This window comes from Mus pahari, chromosome 2, assembly GCF_900095145.1.
Source record: "Mus pahari chromosome 2, PAHARI_EIJ_v1.1, whole genome shotgun sequence".
NCBI lineage: Eukaryota > Metazoa > Chordata > Mammalia > Rodentia > Muridae > Mus > Mus pahari.
The window spans coordinates 4,920,552-4,942,395 of record NC_034591.1 but is presented as its reverse complement, the minus strand read 5'-3'; the positions used below and the strand labels follow the sequence as shown (position 1 = coordinate 4,942,395).

The 21,844-nt window shown below is 37.9% G+C and overlaps 1 protein-coding gene across 2 annotated transcripts in view; it reads right to left on the bottom strand.

Annotated features, from left to right (window-relative positions):
* Abcb1 (ATP binding cassette subfamily B member 1) overlaps positions 1–21,844 on the bottom strand; it is a 151,181-nt gene that overhangs the window by 35,148 nt on the left and 94,189 nt on the right. For both annotated transcript variants that reach the window (XM_029534937.1, XM_021190179.2), the window contains 10 exons: positions 20,475–20,666; positions 19,594–19,765; positions 12,077–12,201; positions 7,705–7,876; positions 4,649–4,762; positions 4,393–4,503; positions 4,105–4,230; positions 3,811–4,014; positions 3,418–3,588; positions 810–971 (listed from right to left, as the gene is read on the bottom strand). In XM_029534937.1, coding sequence (XP_029390797.1) covers positions 810–971; positions 3,418–3,588; positions 3,811–4,014; positions 4,105–4,230; positions 4,393–4,503; positions 4,649–4,762; positions 7,705–7,876; positions 12,077–12,201; positions 19,594–19,765; positions 20,475–20,666 — 1,549 coding nt within the window. The remainder of the gene's footprint in view (positions 1–809; positions 972–3,417; positions 3,589–3,810; positions 4,015–4,104; positions 4,231–4,392; positions 4,504–4,648; positions 4,763–7,704; positions 7,877–12,076; positions 12,202–19,593; positions 19,766–20,474; positions 20,667–21,844) is intronic.

The following is a 21,844-nucleotide window of genomic DNA, read 5'->3' as shown; positions in this document are numbered from 1 at the left end:
GAGAGAGAGAGAGAGAGAGAGAGAGAGAGAGAGAGAGAGAGAGAGAGAGAGAATCTGAAGCACTGGTCCTGAATAGTGTTATATGAAAATAGTATGTGCTCTGTCCAGAAAGGAAGCTGAAACATAATCAAAATTCCCTTTATGTTTTAGGACCATTAGAACGAGAGGTCCTTAAGGCTATGATTGCACCTCGAGGTGGCAGGGAGAGATTTAGACAGAATGAATACAATTCATAGATAGCTAAATATCACTGGCCCTACAGAGAAGCTTCCCTCTAAAGCATAGAGAGGAGCTTATTTATAAATGAAAATGAGAGAGGAGACAGTGAGAGCTAGCACTGAGATCCAAAAGCCATGAGAGGGGTGGTGAAGAGGAGGCTCTTCAGAGGGCAGCCTTCACAGCGTCGCTGCAGCAGTCCTCTGATGAGTCTTGTAGCAATCCAAAACAGGAAGAAAAGGGTTGAATTTCCGAAACCTTTTAGAAGTGGCAAGAAGTTTCGCATCACATGATTTAGTTCAGTACAGTGTATGTGATAAATAGCATGGGGGGAACCATGTACCATAAATTGAGAATTATCAAGTCACAGTACAGAACTTCTTAATTCTCTGTCCTAGAGAAAGAGGGCAGTGTGGCATGAGTCCAGCTATGGGATCAGACCTGAAAATGCAGGCTCGCATTCTAAAAAAAAAATTCCTAAGGACTCTTCTACACTTCAAGATTATCCAATCAGGTAATACTTATCTATAGATTAAATATAGTGACACCTTATCATCAAGATAAATTAGGACATTTCTAGAGTTCCACTGCACCTGTGTCATGACAAGTTTGAAGTAAATGCCCTTTTCTCTCATGAGCTCATCATGATTTCCTTGCTCCACAATGACACCGCCATCAAAACCAGCAATGACGTCAGCATTACGAACTGTAGACAAGCGATGAGCTATCACAATGGTGGTCCGGCCTTCTCTAGCCTGGAGAGAGAGAAACCTGGCTTTGATACATGGATAATTGTAGCAAAATCTCAGTCAATTTATTTTTGCTGAATAAAACTGCTTTGAATACTGTGTAAACCATCAATGAAGATATAATCTGGCTTTAATAAAAGCATAATGAATTCATAATAATAGAAAATAGTTTTATTGCAGTTAGTACAAGAACAAACATGTTTATGTATTAATATAATTTATGCCTCTAAGGATTTTACTTAACACCCTATAGTAAGCCTAAAGTTCTAGGAATAATCCAATTTATCAAAAACCCTAGTGCTGAAGCATTCATCAGATAAAACAAATCTATCTAAGACATTGTACTGGCATCCATCACCTAGAGATCTGCTAAGAATTGCAAGATTAACCTCCTGGGTAATCAAGACACAAATATGAAAGAGCAGAGCTTAGACTCCCGCTAGTGTGAATGAAATCCGGGACTTCAGTTTTTGAAGTCTATGCTGTGTAAGGTTGAATTTATTAATATGTAAAGCAGAGACACAGTAGCCACTTCTTAGAATAGTTGTGATGACTAAATAACGAAGGGCTTAGTACTAGCTTTAAAGAAATGCCCAACAAATGTTCAATAAATCACTCCTAGTTACAAGGATTATGGACAAAATTGAAGAGTTTTATAAATATTTTCACATTTCCAGTCTCATCTTTAACTTAATATTGAATAGAGGCAGATAACTAGAACTTGTTGAGATTTCTTTAACCTTTATAACTTGCCTAATGCTTATGATTTCTCCCACTCTGTAGTTCTGCAGTAATAAGCAATAAAAAATACACATACAAACACAAACAATCACACATACATACATATACGCACACATACCCACACATATACACACACATACATATAAACACAAATATACACACATATACACAAACATGCACAAACACACACATATGCACATACATACACACACACCTCACACATACACATGAACAGGCTGTAGATATCAGGGTTAACAAAGAGAAGTGGAGAAACAAAAGTGGAAAATCCTATGTGTTATAAAAATTAGATAGTAGTAACTTGGAAAACAGAATAATAATGGATTAAATCTTTGGACAGTTTCAAAAAAGTGAAAGAAACATGGTATTTCCACTTAAAATTTATACTCTATTCTTAAATAGACCCATTTACAATTGGTTCTATCTATAATTTCCAGTAAATGTATCTGTTAATTTTGTTCTATGTTCTTCTGTGGAACAGAAGACATAGGGATGGCGTGAGCTCACAGACAAGCTAAGTAATAAGGGAAAACACGGCCACAATTCCATTTGTTTCCATTTTAAGTCCACAGAATGTTTGATACCCTGTGTCCCCTCTAGTAAGCTCATTGACAGGGTGCTTAAAGGAATACAAACGGCTGCATTTGAAGGGATGAGTCAGGGAAAACAAGAGCTCACCTTTGCTATCTCCTGGGTCAGCTCAACTTTAAAGAAGCTTTGCATAGGAAGTCTACCTACTCTTTCCCGGCTTTCACAAAGCTGACCATTATACGCTGAAGAGCATAGAGCTAGATACTGATCTTAATCATGAGGATGTCCTAACAAGAAGCACAGGAAGGTCCAACTCCGGTCATACCCAATGGCATTTTATGGACCTGGAGGTCTCCAATACCACTACTCTGTGCACCCCCTCCTTGAGAAAAAGGCTTTTTTGTTTCATACTCTTCAAGTGGTATCAAGCAACTTCTAGTTACATTTTCTTTTTGTTGACAATACTATAAACTCTCAAAGGCAGATTAAATGGGCTATTTCTCTTTTCAATTCTATAATCATCAGGTGGTATTGAGTGACTTCTATTTATATTTTCCTTTAGTTGACAATACTATCAACTGTCAAAACCATATTAATGGGGTTATTTCTCTACATTTTCATGATCAAAATGAAGAGTAATTTTCACTTGAGTCTCCATTTTTCATTTTTAATTAAAAGATATTTACATGCCTCTTGATGAAAATGTATTTATTGTAGTTCAGAAGGAGAGGAAGATGAAGAAGAAATAATAATAATGATAACAACAACAACAACAACTTGTGGCTGGAGAGATGGTCTAGTAGTTAAGAGTCGTTTTTGCTATTGCAGAGAGAAGTTCAGTTCCCAGCACCCACACTTGGTGGCTCATAACTGACACTCTAGTCAGGAGAGCTTACATCTTCTTCTCATATCTGCACACACGTACAAACATGCACATACACACAAATAAGATAAATAACATTTTGTTTTAAAAAAAATAGAAGATACAGAAATTGAACATGCAAAAAAAAAAAAAAAAAGATTGTGGAAGACTGGTGCTTTTCCTTAGTAACAGGTAATATAAGCTATCAAAATTTTCTAAGTCCAAGGATAAAAAGATTAAATGTTAAGAAGAATGTTATTTTACTTGTAAATTACATATTAGGAAGTAGGGTTCACAGACCTTATCCAGTGCAGCCTGAACCACAGCTTCACTTTCTGTATCCAGGGCTGAGGTGGCCTCNTCCAACAAAAGGATCTTGGGATTGCGGACCAGGGCCCGGGCAATGGCGATTCTCTGTTTCTGTCCCCCACTCAGCTGTGCCCCTCTCTCACCAACCAGGGTGTCAAATTGCTATAATTAGAACAATCAAATCAAAAAAATAGGAAAATTTAGCAAAGAAATAAATATATCTACCACTATTTGATAGAGCGTGGGCTGTAAAACCCGAGGTAAATGGATTTCCCAGCTAAGGCAGTTGTTCTACCTCACAGAAGGTTCCTGGGTTCCCATGAACCGCATTAATCAGAGCTCTACTCTCTGAGCCTGGGGTGACAGAGGTCAGGAACCACTCACGTGGGGCAGTTTCATGATGAAGTCATAGGCGTTGGCTTCCTTGACAGCTTTCTCAATCTCATCCATGGTGACATCTTCTCGGCCATAGCGAATGTTCTCGGCGATCGTGGTGGCAAACAGCACAGGTTCCTGACTCACCACACCAATGATTTCCCGNAGATACCTCACATTGATGGTTCTGATGTCCTGTCCATCGATACTGACCTGGAACAAAGCATGTGGTTTCCACACNTTGGAATCACAGAGGCAGAATGGTGGGCAGCCTTAACTGGTGCTGGCTGCATGCTCACTCACCACTCCCTCTAGGGGGTCGTAGAGCCTCTGCAGCAGCTGGACAGTTGTGCTTTTTCCACAGCCACTGTTGCCAACCAGGGCCACCGTCTGTCCGCTCTTCACCTTCAGGTTGAGGCCCTTCAAGATCTACCAAGACACGTGAGAAACCAACAGGTCAATTCCCAGGACAGATGGACGTAGGTTCTATGTGTGGGCATCCCAATTCAATAGCATGCTTGATTTTACATACAATCCTTTCTCTATAACGTTTTAGAAACTTTTAATCTAACAGAAAAATTGTCATCATACCTGAACTTCTTTTCGAGATGGGTAACTGAAGTGAATATTTTTGAATTCCAGATTTCCTTGTATGTTGTCTGGTTTGTGCCCACTCTTTGAGAAGCTGTCTATCCTGGGCTTCTGTACAGATGAAAATTATAGGCAATCACTAAGTAACAATAACTGCTGTATACAGCAACTGTGTGATAAGCTACATAACATGATAATGAAATTTCATCACTAGAAAATCCTTTACTAGATAGATAAATGGGCGGGTCAGACTCACATTATCAATTATTTTGAAGACTTCATAAGCTGCTCCTCGTGCATTGGCGAAGGCTTCGATATTTGGAGATGCCTGTCCAACACTGAATGCTCCAATTAACACAGAAAAGAAGACCTGAGCAAGGTAAGGAAAAAGCACTATGTTATTTAATCTTTACCTCTGCTCTCTTGCATTTCCTCTTTCATAATTTTTCAAATGTCAAGGTAACCTAAGAATACAGAAGGTTAAAAAAAAATCTTGAAATTTCACAATTTTAAATTTCAGATACATCACTACAACTTGTAAAGTGAAGTAACTAAGACTATTTAGATAAACATAACCATTCCACCTTGTATGGATATATCAAAACATCGCACTATATTCCTTAAAGGCAATGCATGTTTTCAACTGAAAAATATAAAAATCTAAAATGCAAAAACATTTAAAATTTTCAGTAATTTCATTTAGCCTACAATACAAAATTAATCTTACTTTTTAAATGAAGCTGTGACATACAAGCTCTATGAGTATTTTATTATAATAGAGAATTTTTATTTCTTCAATGACTAATAATTTTTAGTTAGATCACAAGGTCTGTGAAACGGAAATAAACTCTAACAAGCAAGTTAGAAGACAAAGGTTCAAATCCTGCATTAGTATTAATCAGCTATATATCTGGAGGACATTCTCACAGGATACTGTCTTTAATTTCATGTGCAAAAGTATGTAAGATTCTATTTGTTCTTGCAACAAGTTGTATCAAATAACATTGGTTATGAAAATATTTTGAAAGTTACAAAGCACACAACCAAGGGATAATTCTTTGTGGGGTTAAATCACTATTTCCCAAATTTTGGGATTGTTTTGATCAAAATACTGTCAGTAAATACTTGAGTTAATACACTTCTGCCAGAAGTTGATAATATCACCATCCATTTATTTCTAATCATCCGGGAACCATCGTGCTTAATAATTTGCATGGAAGGGGCTTTGCTAAGTGAGTCTGTATCCGTTACTCATTCGTCTTTACCGTCAGGACACAGGATTCCTGTCACATATTTGGCAGAAGACTTGAAGAGTGTTGATTGCTCAAGCCTTACCTCTAGTATGTAGTGCATTTGGAATCTCAGCCTATTGGGTCTGATATCAAATCATGCAGTCTCTATTCCGAATGCTTCTAGATTGTGAAGCAGCTTTAGTCTCCATGGATACTTGGCCAAAGCTGCTCCTTCCTAGGGCTAGGACTACAGCTCAATGGTACAAACAAATGCTAGGTTCTTCAGTAAAAATAAAATCAGCTTACTACATCAAAACTGAGCAGTTTAAATCTCATTAAAACTTAGTCTTATCCAGGTTCACTATCAACAAAACAACAAAACAAAACCAAATCTCTGTAAATCTGTCCCTATCCAGTCTCATGTTCTGAATAAAGCTTAGTCACACAACAGTAACAACACAAAAAGCAAAGAGTAATTATGAAATTCATATTACAAATCTGAATCCTGAGAAAAGGAACTATTTTAAGGAACTCGAAGAATTGTGGTCTGTTGTTAACTCTGTTTCTGCATGGTTAACCTAAGAAAAAGAAAGCGAACAGACCTTCTAACAACAGGCCTATTTAGCTCGATTTCAAATTATTTCAGTACCTTAAAATAAAATGTCATATGTAAAGTCTTGTGTGTGTACATAAATTCTAAAACGTAGAAATTATTTATGACAGTTAATACTGATTGTCAACTTGGCAGGATCTAGAGTCACCTCGAGGACCCACCCCCTGAAGGATCCAATACATTTGAAAAGAGACAGCCTAAACAGAAAATGCTAAACAGTTCCCTGCCCAAAACTAACATAGGGAAGTGTTTCTCTAGAACCAGCCTGAAAGGCACAGAGGCCAGTGCAATTGTGGTCCAAGGATGCTGACTATACTTTGAACTGACAACAGAACTTGATAGCATCATCCACATGGCTTTATAGGCATGAGAGATGCAATCGTGGTTAAGGGGGTGGGGAGGCTCCTCACAATGTTTTAGAAAGTCACCAAGACAAAGTAGTATAGAACAAGTTTGGATTCCTAGCAAGGAGGCCCTGAAAGACCTGTGAAGCTTTCGGGTGATTCCTGACATGCAAAGGAGACTCCAAGATACTATAGGTGCCAGGACTGTTAGGCAGAGATAGCTCAAGATAGAGAATATGTATATCATAGAGAACCAATCTGGAAGGGTGGGACTATCCAAGTCTTTTGTAGTCAAGATGTTTCCATTAGGGGTCCCACATGCCTTACACGGCAATGTAGGGTTTGTTTGTTTTCTCTGTTTGGTCTTATTCATGTGCTGTCTCTTTGGAATATGTTTATTCCATGCCATTACACATAGAATATGTAACTCAAAATTGATGATATAGGAGCTCAGTCAACATAATGTCCAAGTCTCAGAAGATATTAATATATTATATTTTTGTACAGACACAGTTGGAACTAAAAAAAGAGTATTGAGACTATTGGGCTGGATGCCTTTTATATTATGAGATAATGGGCCATAAACCCATAAAGACAAGAAAGGAAGTGGCTATGGCTTAAAAGTGATATGTTTGTGTTATCAAATAGAATTGTGATGGTTAATATTGTCAACTTGATGGCATTTAGAATTCAATAAAATTTGAGGGATTTAAATTCAACTCTATATTCTTCCAACTGTGTTGTGAAAAATAAACTAGAAAATAAAAGTGAAATTTTTAGTATCAAGTTTGATACAAAGAAATAATCCCAACAAATGAAAATCCATGCTGCAGAAGTTGGTAATGTTACATCAGGAGTTATAAAACCAAATACTTTATTGCTATATAAGGGATTTGGAACTCCTGATGGAAATGATGGTAATGCTAATATTTAGGCTACAGTAGAAATTGTACAACAGATCTATAAGAAAACCAAAATTGACACATTAATTTTTTCCAAATCTTTAACCTAATAATGCATTTTCTAGTATTTAAGACCTACTCAAAGAGTATTTTTTCAACACCACGCAATTCCATTAGAACTTTTAATGATCCATTTCTTTTCTGATATGTGTTTAACTTACAGTGAGCACTTGTCCAATAGAGTATTCTTTTGAGATGACCAAGGAAGTCCCATACCAGAATGCCAGAGCATATGATGCATAGATAAGCAGAAACGCCGCACCCATGGAGATGTTGGCTGTGATAGCTTTCTTTATCCCCAGCCTTTTAGCTTCCTCCAAATTGTTATTGTACCTGGGATAAAGAAGAAAAGTAACTGAGTAGATTTAGAAACCCTATAGAAATGTGTTAGTGTAGCGTGGTTGCCAGTGACCAGTTAGAACGTGCCCAGCCCTGGAGTATACATGTACTTTCTCCATGTGTTGACACTACGCTGTTATTCCTATTTTATCTTATGCTTGTAGAAATTAATATTGAGGTGTGGAGAGAGTATTTGACTTGTGTGAATCTTCTAAACGTTCTTTGTGTGTGTAAGCCTTAGCAATAGTGAAATCAGTGAGCAGTATTTAGCTAGCTTCTGGAACATGTATTAGTTCACAGATAAAAGAAAAATATGAAAAACAATTATTTTTCCTGTAAAATATATATTCCTTCTGTTTTGGGTTTTAGTTTTGGGTTTTGGTTTTTTGATTTTGAGTCACAGTTTCTCTGTGTAGTCCTGACTGTCCTGGATCTCACTCTGTAGGCCAGGCTGACCTTGAACTCAAAAAGATCTACCTGTCCCTGCTCCCCAAGTAATGGAATTAAAGGTGTGTGCCTGGCTTAAAACTTGTATTCTTTTAAAATTAATTAATAAAAGAGATTTAATGTTAGACCATCATGGACACAAGAAGGTCCTTTAAGTCTCTACACTTGAGGGAAGACAGTTTGCTTCCTACCTTGCCTCCTTCTAGGACTGTTGAAATGATCAATTACAAAATAACACATGTAAAGGTATATTTGCAGCTACAAAATGCTATGTATACACTACAGAAATTATCTCCTATAGTTGTTTTAAAAGCATTGACCTATTAAAAATACTTGTCTTAAGAATAGAGTAGTCCATTACTATGTATTAGTATCTACATCTTTTATACTTTGTATGTATTGCCTATGAATTGTTCTAACATTTGTCATGCCATGAGTGTCTGCTGTTGAGTAAGGGGATGTAGCCTAGTACCCTATGACATCTAAAGCCTTATGGTAGCAAAAAACAAGAAAAAAAAATCAGCCTATCCACAGTCCTTAACCTAATCATGGCACGAGCCTTGGGGATTACCTTGGGAGCGGTTAGAGCAGTGGTTCTCAACTTTCCTAAATACTCTTTAACAGCTCCTCATTTTGTTGTGACACCCCAAACATAAAATTACTTCATTGCTACTATTATAAATAATAATATAATTCTGATATGCAGAATATGTGACATACAACCCCTATGAAAGAGTCCTTTAACGCCCCCCAAAATGGTCTTGACCAAAAGTTGAGAACCAGTCTTAACACACTACAAAGAAAAGGAAGGAAAGCCAATAAAACAAAGCACAACCCCATACAATGTCGTGTCTACTGAAAGACACTTTCCCCTCTGTGTCTAACAACTTAATTTTTATAATCCAACTACAATTCAAGTACTTTTGGCTCCCAGAAAGTAGATGATTAAAGTTAAAGGAGAGTATGCATAGCTTTATTTTCATTTGAGATCTGTACAGGAAACCATTCTGCTGAAGAAATAAAGCTAATGGGCACCAGAGTTAAAGAAAAAGAGAAAACTTTGCAAATACAGATACGAATGAAAATATTCAGGAAATCGGATGGGTCATTTTTGAACCTCACTCTGTTTTTGCATCTTTTCGTTGGCTTGGGTTCTTGAGAAAGGGTCTCCCTCTAAAGCTAGCCTGGACCCCACCATTATCTTCCCTTTACTTCCCAAGTCCTGGGATTTAGGATGTGTGCCACCACACTTAAACCTTCACATTCTTTATTTGAACTCCCTGAAGATCCACAAGTCTTCATTGTCTTGCTGACAGTATCTTACAACTTTTAAACTAAAGGAATATACTTCCACATAAACTTTGTATTTTGAGGTCATATTTTGAACCATTAAATATGTAATTATATTAATACTATACACTATCAATTTTCTTTGAAAACTTCATTTAATTAGTGGGCACATCAAAAGTTCAAATCCTGTCCAGAGTATGTATTATTTCTTGTCCTGGTGACTACCTTTTTTTTTTTAGCTAGTTACCAAAATTGTAGAAACATAATACAGTATTTGCATAAGAATTACATTTAGTAAAGACTAAACTCTGAGGGAATTTTATAGTGACAAAATATGTGTACCCTAAAGACAACAGTTGTAATCTTTTAGCAAAAAAATAATTTTAAGAAACATGTTTTAATTAAGTGTCTGTCTCAAGTTAGAAGCTGACCTAAGCTAAATTTAATAATTCACTAGGCAAATATTTTAGGTGATAACATCAAGAAACTTAAAGACTCATTATTCATGCTCTATCATGTCCTTTATTTCAGTTCTTGCTTACCGAGGCTAATGTTGAAACCATTTCATTGAGAGCATGGTGTCCTACGCAGCCAAAGGAAACATTTGCAAAGGAAAAATCAACAAGGAAAAAAAAATCCATTTAGATACCAGATACATACAGATACCAGACAGATGCTGATATCAGACAGATACAGATAAAGGAAGATAAGGGGGAAGAAGAGGAAAGAAACATAAACAATACTGCATTTACGTAGCACTCTTTTAAAAGACTAGTTTTTAAATGAACACGTCATTGATGTCAAGCCAAATGTATAAAACCATCCACTCATCAGAAGATCTAATAGAGAAGTGATAAATAAAATGGGAGTGGATAATTAACAAAACAGTGCTTAGAAAAATGTTATTTATTATGAAGAGACTTGTTCATAATTCCTCAACTCCCCTAATGCTAGGATGATAGGCACATGCTGCCATATTCAGCAAGAAAATGCTTTTCTAACCTGAGAACAATACCATCCTACTAAATTAAATGCATTCACAGTTCTGGTCAGTTTCTAGTCCAAGAGAGCTAAATTCCTCATGCACCAGCTGTTTTGAAAAGAAAGTCAGACAAAGACTGATTTTGAAAGAGTATAAGAACTAGAAAGAAAACCAAAAGATTAAATGTGGTCTAATAATAACCAGGTCGGGTAGCTCTGTTGTCACCAAACTTGACAACCTGAGTTTGATTCATGCAACTCTGTTGGTGGAAAGAGAAAACCAACCCCTGCAAGTGGTCCTGTAACTATGGTGTACACTCATGTGTATATACATGAACACCCCAACACAATCCAACACACGCGCACACACACGCACACGTGCATCACTGTAAAGAAGTTGGAAAATGTAATTCATAAATTTTACTAAATCTTGTCAATTCCCTTTCAGCTGGCTCCTGGTATCAGCCCTCCCACTGGCCTCTGTGGTCCCAACCTGTAAATGCTCTCGTCTGTTCATCAGATGGTCCAGACAGAGATGCAGATCTGTAACGTGTGGATGGCCACTCCTCAGTTTCACACCTTCAGGAATAAATAAAATCCCATCCCTTCTCTGCAGTCCCCACATCCTGGCTGGACCCCAATCTCTCTCCACTGATGTGAGGTCTAGACTCACCTGCCTTGTAATATATCTCAAAAACACCAAAGCTTTCTGCCACCTCGGGGACTTTAGTAGACTGCTCTTCCTACCCATCCTATCCCTGTCCCTGCTTCTGAAGATCTTTCTCACCTCAGGTCTTAGCCTAGATGAAATCTTCAAGAGGGATCCTCTGACCACTGTACTTAAAATGTTCCACCTTAGAACACTTGTTTGATCTTCTTGGAGTATTTAAAGGCGATGATTTAACACGCCTCTGAAGTATACCCCTTGGATTCTTTTATAATATTTTGCCTCCAAACCATGCATCTTCCAAATGCTTTACTAAATTTTTACTTCTTTGTAATTGTCGATACCGTTTCTCCCCTCTCATATGAATTTACACTTCATGAGAATGTGGGCTGCAACTGTTGGAATATCATCCCATCATTAAAATAGGCTTCCTATTGTACTTAAATGTTGTATTACCTTTGTACTGTTATTTGCAAAATTATTCTACTATTTAAAGTATATTACACTTCTTGTTGCAAGTAACATTTTCTCAATATAAAATAATGCATACTTATTACAATAAATGCTTGAAAATTATAATTGCATCATTTAGATAAATATACCTTTTGCCTTTAAAATCAAAAAAGAAAAAAAGATATTTCAGATATAAGAAGAATACAAATGTAATGGCAATTTTCCAGAATGTTACTAATGCTGTAATATGTAAGTATTGGCTTGTTTAAGAAATGAGAAAAATACCATAATTAACACTGCCATCCTAAATGGCATGTGGGCTGATAAACATTTCTACTTGAAAAAGAAGTCCAAACCTTTCAAGTTCCTTCTTTTGTCCTCCAAATGCAATCACGGTTCTGATGGCTGCCAAGACTTCTTCAGCAACTGCTCCAGCTTTAGCATAAGCCTGGAGTTCCTTATCAGTAAATGAGGACAATATCTGTTTTAAAAGGCAAATTCAGATCATTAAAAAATGAAAAATAACAGTTAAAGTACACATATGCTGGCTGAGTATTGCTACATTTGAAGAATTAAAATATTTCAGTTGTCTGGTCATGATATACCTATTACCATATATAAATAAATATATATATATACATATATCTCACTATGTAAGATGTCTCAAGTTGCTTTCTCTTCAAAATATTTTGACAATGATGTATAACAAATTAGGCAAACTATACAATTTCACACTGAGTATTTTTTGATCCTTATCTAAACAACAATAGGAGTTTTGGGAAATGTTAATATTCAGAAAAAAACATATGCCACAATATAATCATAAGAATTATAAAAATTAGGCTTTATGGCCAGGACATGTGGTATTCCCAGCAACACTCAATGATACCCTGGTTCAGAAGTGTTAATGTGGGAGGTAGAATATTGCAGAGGCCACAATTTCCTCTTCTGGTTATCCCTAGAAAAACAGTGCATTCACATCCCAGGTCTGTCTTTGTTCTTCTTGTTGCTGCTTCAACTATGCTCTTTGATCATCTGGTTGATTCCTGTGCATTTGTTAAGAAGCAATTCTAGTCCTCTCAGGTGCATAAGACGTGATTAGTTCTCCTCAATTACAAATGGAGAATGGTTCTCCTTGCTTATATAGAAGGAAATGGAAACTTCCTTTGCTTAGTAATTAGGTAGTAAGTGGAATATCCAGGACTCATGTGAGTCCATTTGGCTACACAGCCTGGATTAGCAACTAGGAGTGAATATCTGAAACACACCAACTGACAGCTGGATCAACTGGCATGGGAAGAAAGCTAAGGTTACCATTTGGACCAGGAATGACAAAGTGGCCAACCATTTAAATGAGCATTGTGCACATCCATTTCACAGAATTCTGATTTAACAGCATTACACTCTTACAATATGTAATCAGAGTCATTTGTTCTCATTATTTAAGTAAGAGGAATTGATTACTTCTTGCCATTAAAAGAATCAGTCTTTTTTTTTTTTTTTAAACAGTGCTCATCTGTCTTCATTGATGCCTGAGACAAACCCCACTGGTTATTCAGACCTTGAAGACTTCTCAAAGCCATCCTCTTAGGGTTGCCCCACACTAGTGACTCTTTCAGAGTTCCAGGTCTGAGTTGGACTGGCCAGCACCACCCCTCAGTCCGCAGGCTTGCCGAATCCAGGGACTCACATGGCATGCTTCTGCATCATTGCTCTTCACTCCCTGTGGAGCTCACAATGGAGACAGCCAACAACAGGACTACTAATCTTAATTACCTAGAAGTTAAAATGTGCTATTTTAATCTATTAATCTATTGAAAATATTTCTGAATTCAATAAATCTCTTTTATTTAACCTATAAACCTATGACCTTCCATGATTGTTTGCAGACATGAATGTGGAAAAAAATCTGTTTTAAGTTTTTTTTTTCTCATAAAAGATCATGTCTGTTAAAAGAAAACATTTTCCCCCCTCAGGGAACCACATGGAAGGGGAGGCAGAAAGAATGTAAGAGCCCAAGGGGATGGAGGACTCCAGGAGAACAAAGGTCTGTAAATCAACTGAGCAATGTTGCTATGAACTCCATGAGACTGGAGCCACAGCCACAGAGCTACCAGGGGTCTGCATCAGGCCCTTGTGTATGTATAAAGGCTTCTAGTTTAATGTTTTTATGGAATTCCTGAGTACGTGAATGCGTGGGTCAGTTTCCTATGCCTTCTTCCAGCTCTTTTCCTTCTGTTTGTCTGTTTTGTCCAATTCCAATGTGTTGATTTTATCTTATTATATTTTATTATTGTCTGTTTGTTTCATAATGACAGTCAGAAAGGATTTGGATGGGAGGGGAGGCGGGGAGGAACTGGGAGGAGTGAAGGAAGGGAAACTGTAATCAGGATATACTGTGTGAGGAAAAAAATCTATTTTCTATAAACGGAAGAAAATGCAAAGAGGAGAAAGAGGAGGGGGAAGAGGAAGAGAAAGAAAGATATATTTCTCATGGATATAACAAGCCAGCCTCAACTAATTTCTGATGTAAAGTAATAAAAAGTTAAAGCTGTCTAGTATAAGTAATTTTATATTCAAAGTAATATATTCAGAAATAATATTTTAAACTATTGTAGGTTTTTTGAACACATTTGAATTCCATCTTTTATTTCTTAATGTGGACTTTTGTTTTATTATTTTATAATTCTTGTTCTCATTAATGATTTTTTCTTTTGAGATACTTATAGAGACCCATGTCAAAAACAATACATTGGCATTACATATGCCCCTATCCAGTGTCCTCCAATGTAACATTTTGAAAAGCATAGGAATTATATCACAACTAGGAATTTAACATTTATATACTCCAACAATATTACTCACATTTACCAACTTACAAATGTATGACTTTATAGGAAATGTTATGACCTATATAGGTTAACATGCCTGTCATCAAAGTCAAGATTCAAAGCCTTCAGGTTGCTTTTATAGACCTACCCCATCTGTCTGTAGCCCTTCCCTTTCCTCTCCCCTAACATCTCTAATTTCTGGCATCCATTTTGACGTATTTACATCATTTTAAGAATGTTGTATAGGACCAGGTTTGGTGGCACAGTCCTTAAATCCCAGCACTCTGGAGTCAGAGGCATGTGGGCTACTGAGTTCAAAGCCATTCTGGTCTACAAGAGTTCCAGGACAGCCAGGGGTACACAGAGTAACTCTGTCTTGAGGAACAAAATGAAACAAACAAAAACAACAACAAAATGCCATGCTGTGCTTGTAGACAGTTGCCTAGCATGGCTATCCTCTGAGAGGCTCCACCAGCAGCTGACTGAGACAGATGTAGATACAGCCAACCATTAGACTGAGGTTGTGGACCCCTATAGAAAAGTTAGGGGAAGGACTGAAGTTGTTGAGGGGGATGTCAATTCCATAGGAAGAACAACAGCATCAACTAACTTGGACCCCTCAGAGCTCCCAGAGCCACCAACCAAAGAGTGTACATGGGCTGGTCCATGCAACCCCCTTAACCCCCACCCCCTCCCCAGCACATATGTAACAGAGGACTGCCTTATCTAGCCTCAGTGGGAGAAGATACCTAATTCTGTAGAGACTTGATGCCCCAGGGAAGGGGGATACTGGCTGTGAGATGAAGATGGGTAGGTGGGTAAGGGGGTAGAGGGTGAGTGGTCAGGGAGGCACACTTTCAGAGGCAAAGGGGAGAGGAACAAGTGAAGAACTCTGGGAGGGGGGACCAGGAAAGGGGGTAAAATTTGGAATGTAAATAAATAAAATAATTTAGGAAGAAGAAGAAGAAGAAGAAGAAGAAGAAGAAGAAGAAGAAGAAGAAGAAGAAGAAGAAGAAGGTGTTACACAATTGCAATCAAATAGTATGTTGCTCTAAGGACTAGGCATGAATTCACTTGATGTAATTCTCTGGAAACATATAGCTTGCCGCATGAGTCAGCATGACTTTCTTGGGTGGCACTCCTGTACAGTAGGCATGTACTAGTTATCTAATTTTTCTGTTGAAGGAGAGATGGATCTCATTCCAGAATGAAGTTGCTGTAAACTAGGATATATAGGTTTGAATGTCAGCATCTTTTTCTTTCCTTGTAGATAAACACTCAGGAATGTGATTGCTAGGTCAAACCATAACTGCATGCTTGGTTTTATAAGAAACAGTGAAGAGCTGAGGGAAGGTTGCATGGTTAAGAGCACGTGCTATTCTCTCAGAGGAACCAAGTTATGTTCCCAGCACCCATGTCAGATAGCTCACACCACCTGTAACTCCAGCTTCCAGGTCTTTTACACCCTTTTCTGGCCTTGGTACCAGACATACAAATGATGTATTTATACTGTGGTGGTTTGAATGAAAATGGCCCCAACCCTAGGGAGTGGCACTATTTGGACATGTGGCCTTGTGGGAGTAGGAGTGGTCCTGTTGGAAGAAGTGTATCACTGGGGTGAGCTTTGAGGGTTCAAATGCTCAAACCAGTCCAATGTCCACCTTCCTTCTGCCTTCCAATTCTGATGTAGAACTCAGTTCCTTCTCTGGCTCTATGTCTGCCATCATGCCACCATGCTTCCTGCCATGACAATAATGGACTAAACCTCTGAACCTATAAGCCAACCCCAATTCAATGTTTGCCTTTAAAAGAGTAGCTGTGGCCATGGAGTGTCTTCATGGCAGTAGAGCATTAACTCAGACATACACATATGTGGGTAAAGCACTCACAGACATAAAGACTTTTTTTTAAAGCTTGAAGCAATAGCAACATTGTCTTTCAGAGTTGCCATGCACCAGTAATCTTCTAATGATCCAGTTTCTATATATTCCTTCAACATCTGACATTTTTTGTTTCAATCAACATGTTTTTACATGTTTAAGAGGATCTGCAAAAAATACAGTTGATCTGGTATTCTGTGGCCTTTCTATTCAGTTGTCACATAGACTAAACCACCAACCAAAGAATACACATGAAGGGACCCATGGCTCCAGCTGCATATGTAGGAGAGGATGGCCTTGTTGGGCATCAAAGGGAGGAGAGGTCCTTGGTCCTGAAAAGGCTCAATGCCCCAGTGTAAGGGAATGCTAGAGTGGTGAGGCAGGAGTGGGTGGGTGGGTAAGGGAGCACCCTCATAGAAGCAGGGAGGATGGGGGTGGGATAGAGGGTTTTGAAGGGGAAACCGGGAAAGGGGATAACATTTGAAATGTAAATAAATAAAATAACCAATAAAAAATTAAAGAGAAACAAACAAACAAAAAAAGATCATGTTTTCTAGCTTCATTAACTGCTTTCAGAAATTCATAGTTTTCTTTTTCTCCTTACCAATCTATATGCCTTTTTATTTTTCTTGTCTTATGGCAGCAGCTAGAGTTCCAGTGTTTCAATGAAAATGAAGTCAGAAATGTTTTATTCGGTAGTGGTGGGGGAAGATTCCTTCCACCAATCAATAGCTAATGGGGATATCTGAATGGCACTTCAGAACTGCAGTGGCATTCCTCTATTCTTACCTTCTGACAGGAAACATCCCTGAGTTCTGCATGTTGTCAAACATTTGTTCTGTCAGATGATATAACTAACCGTTCATTTTCTTTAGTATAAAGTAGGGTAGATGACACAGATCTTCAAGTGCTGTGCCATTTTTACATAGCTGAACTAAATCTCACTTGGCCATAATTTATAATTCTTTTTTTTTATATTACTGGGTTTAGTTTACTATCAGTCATCTACCCCAATATGGAATTTCCCCCCCTTTTCTGTCTTATCACACACACACACACACACACACACACACACACACACACACACAAACCTTCCTTATGTGTTCAGCCTTTAGCATTTTAGTTGTGATGTGCCCTGACATGGACTTCTTTGATTTTATCCTGCTTGGGGTCAGACTGACTTCTTGCACCTGATTATTGTGTTCGTCAGCTACCAGGTCTTCGACTTATTTGACAGCGCTATACACTTTCTCTTCTTTTGAGACCCAAGGTAATGATATGAACCTTTTATTATTGTCACATGTGACTCTGAGGCTCTCCTGGTTTTCTATATTTCAGATTCACTGATTCTGAATATTCTATATTCTACTGTATAATTTCCATTTGAATAGACTGAAAGAATCCATATATATATATATATATATATATATATATATATATATATGAAATCATATAAAAAGATTATCAAAGAGCAGAGATTAAAATAAAAGCCAAGGGCTGTCTTTATTAAATAAATAGTATCAGAAGCAATATAAAATTAGTTATTAAAAATTAAGTACTAGTCTGTTTTCCCAACATAGAGTAGATAATCAGTAGTTTTTCATTAAGTTCTGTTGTGAAAAATTTCCACTTAATCTGTTCAATGTTCTACTAAACAGAAAAATCAACTAAGAAAAAGGAGCGTTGCCAGCTCTCAGCTAACTGATAACAACCAGGAACACGATGCCCATCATGTTTCCCTGGGTAACAGATTAACAGTGTTCCGGACTTCAGTTACTCTGCCTGCTAAGTGAGCTGATGCCTACACTTCACAGGTATCTGATGGACATAGCAGATGCTCAGTCAGTGAGAGTTACTGTTTGCAATAACAGACCAACATCCATCTGACAGGGGAGAGTTCCAAAAGCTTCTCACCATTACAGCCTGGCTTCTATGTTACATTAGGTGTCGTTTGGTTGGACTTTGACTTCTGATATCCCTCATGTAATCTCACAAAATCTATCTGCTGGGCCAATCTTTCCCCAATATAGGTACACTTGCATTAAGTGATCTTATAAAATGAATTGCATGCTGACGCAGACGTGGAAAATGAATTACAAAATTGGTAGAGCCATCGCATGGAGTGAAGAAGAGCTTCTGTGTCTTCATGACTGAATAACATGACTAGAAGTTATAGGTTTACATGTGTCCATGACTAGATAGTAGTTCCACAAGTTATTTTTACTGCAATGGATTTAAATAAATATAATCACTCACATAGGCATGCGTGTATGTATGCATGCATATATGCTTGTAGTATGTGTATATTACGTATGTATAAACACAGAACCATTTGCAACTATGACAAGATGGTAAAATCAATTTAGAGAACAAATGTAATCTATACACGTATGAAACGTTAAAACTGAAAACTGAATGAGACATTTGGTGTTGACTGAATTTGAATCTCTACTTTCTGTAAAAGATTGGCACAGTCATATATTAGTGGTTGCGGTGGTTTGAATGGGACTGACGCTCATGTGCTCATACATTTGAATACTTGGTTCCCAGTTGGTGAGACTGATTTGGGAGGGGTGGCCTTGGAGGAGGTGTGTCATTGGGGTGGGTTTTGAGGATTAAACAGCCCATGCTATTCCCAGTTAGTTCGCTCTCCTTGCCTCACCGATCTACCTTGTGCTTACAGATAAAGATGTAGCTCGCGGGTACTGTGCCAGTGCTGTGCCTGCCTGCTTGCCTGCAGTCATGTGCTCTGCCATGATGGGAATGGACTAACCCTGCGAAACTGTAAGCCAGCCCAGCTCTTCCCTATATGAGTTCCTTTGGTCATTGTATCTCTTCACAACAAGAGAAACGTCACTAAGACAGGTATTTGCGATCTTATAGGTTTAGCATATCTTTTCCCATGAAGACAAAGGATGAACTTAAGATTTTTTACTCTCTTTTTCATCTGTTTTTATAAATAATCACATGGCTAAGCACGGCATGAAGTATCATGGGGGTAGCTCAGCTGATATTTTATCCTCAGCTGATAAAATATCTGCTGTTATTTTGACAAAAAGAGTGAAATTGTATATAAAATTCACTGACAGAGTTATTGTGGTTAAAATACTTTTCTGTGGATCATGGGAAAGTTTAAAATCTGGACTCACAGACTTCACCTACCTTTGCCCAAATACCAGCTGACAGTCCAAGAACAGGGCTGATGGCCAAAATCACAAGGGTTAGCTTCCAGCCACGGGTAAATCCTATTATAAAACCACCAAAAAATGTTGCCATTGCCTGGAAGAACATTCCAATTTTGTCACCAATTCCTTCATTAATTTTGGAAACATCACTAAAAGAAAAAAGAGATTGTGTTGTGTTACATATAATGCCAGAATTGCAAATACCATTTTTTTTTTCTCCTGAGCCTAGTTTAGTTTTGTCAAGAAAAAGTACATTAATTTGTGCCTAGTATCTTTGTTATGACTAGTTCTTTGGGAAAGTGGGGATGGGGGAAGGCTGTCAGTAGGAGAGTTGTCATTAACAATGTTCTGTGGTCCATATAGCCTCAGAATACAAACATGGGATGTGTAATACTAATCACTGTGAAATTTCCAACTGCTCAGAGATTTCTGCTCTGTGCATTGACACTGTCCTCTCTGAACACAATCTTTGAGTTCATCATGTCTTCCATGAAGCAGAGGATGACAGACAGGAGCCCCTTCCTTCTTTCCACTGTCATCCAAGGGTCCCATGGAGCCCTGGCAGGACAGTGCTCAGTGGAGCAGACAGGCCATGTTGTTGCATTTCGAACTACTGCTGTGCTCAGTCTTGATTCTAGGAGCTTAATCCCTCATTCAGTGACAGGCAAGCAGGAGTCCCCTCCCTACCTCCCATCCCCTGCCAGTTGTGAACAAGAAACTGTGTGAGACACAGGTACTGTCCACAGGGCTTTACTCTGCTCAGTGATGCACCCGCACACCTAACAGAGCTGGTGGTATCTGCTTCACAGCATGAAGAACAAGACCACATCTGACTTCAGCATACAAGGAGGTACTCACTCGGTGAGCCGGGTGTTGAGCTCCCCAACGTCATGCACGTCAAACCAGCCTATCTCTTGATTCATTATAGCATGAAAAAACTTCTGCCTAATCTTGTGTATTTGTCTTCCAGCTGCCAGGCACCAAAGTGAAACCTGGATGTAGGCAACTATGAGCACACCAGCACCAATCCCGGTGTAATAGTAGGCGTACCTGAAAAACAAGAACACTGTAATGCTGGTATCAAACCAGTCCCTCTCTCTAAACACAATTTAGTTTTACTTCTTTAGTTTTCTGGGTATTCCACATCCTTAACAAATAAGAAGTGGTTGGATGGAGCTGTAACGATTAGCATCCACCTATGTCTGTGGCAATATTGAAGAATGGATTTGAAGCAAATCCCAGCTCTTCATCTAAATACCCTGTAGTTAAGGATGCTTAATAACCTGAACTTCAATTGTGTATTTTGAAAATAAGAATATGCAGTTTGTCTGAAATACATTCAGGCCAGTGCCTAGTCCATAATAATTACTCAGAGAGTGTCAGTGATTTTGAAAGATCATCAGTGTGTTAGCACATCAGTTAAGGTTGTAGTTGTAGTCTTCTCTACTTTTGTTATGTCAGTGTCAATTGACGAAGCCTTGAGGGTGGTCTATGCACCTTGGAGGAGGGAAAGACTGATGGAACTTATTAGAAAGTATAAACCAAGCAAGAGGTGGAGATGGTCCCCTGCTCTTTTGAACTATTAGTTTAGCAGAGCTTGGAAGATGACTGGCAACTGAAAACTGAAACTAATATCTATAGATAAAAGTCTTATGGTTTCACCAAGCAGTCCATGTATACATTAAATAGACACCCTGCTTCTTGTTATTGATTTTTCGGTGCATGGGGTGAGACCTAGGATCTCATCCATGCTAAGAAAGTGCTCTGTCATGGAAACACACTCTTTCAAGGCAAAATGAACTGAACGATAAGATTTAGTATATTTTAAATGTTCTTTACTTGCTATCTTTGAATAAATTGATCATACCAAGTACTAGACTGAAAAAATAGACATATAACACACAGCCAGCCTTTTACATTTCCAAGAGCAACCTATAAGAATGTTGCTCTTGGGAGAAAAAAAAAAGAATGTTGCTAAGCAAATCAGCCTTCAAGCTACATGTTATAAACTATACTTATTAAGGAAGATGCAATTGGAACATTACATTTTAGTTAACATATAACTGTAAAATTAATTATTGTAGAAGTGATAGTGTAAGAAAGAGTTCAAAGGAAGTCCCATTTAACAAGTAAAACTTATAAGCAATAAAATACCACTGTATTTTAATATAATACATTTTAGACATTTAAGATAGTAGAGTTTCTCTGTATTAAAAAATATACCTCCT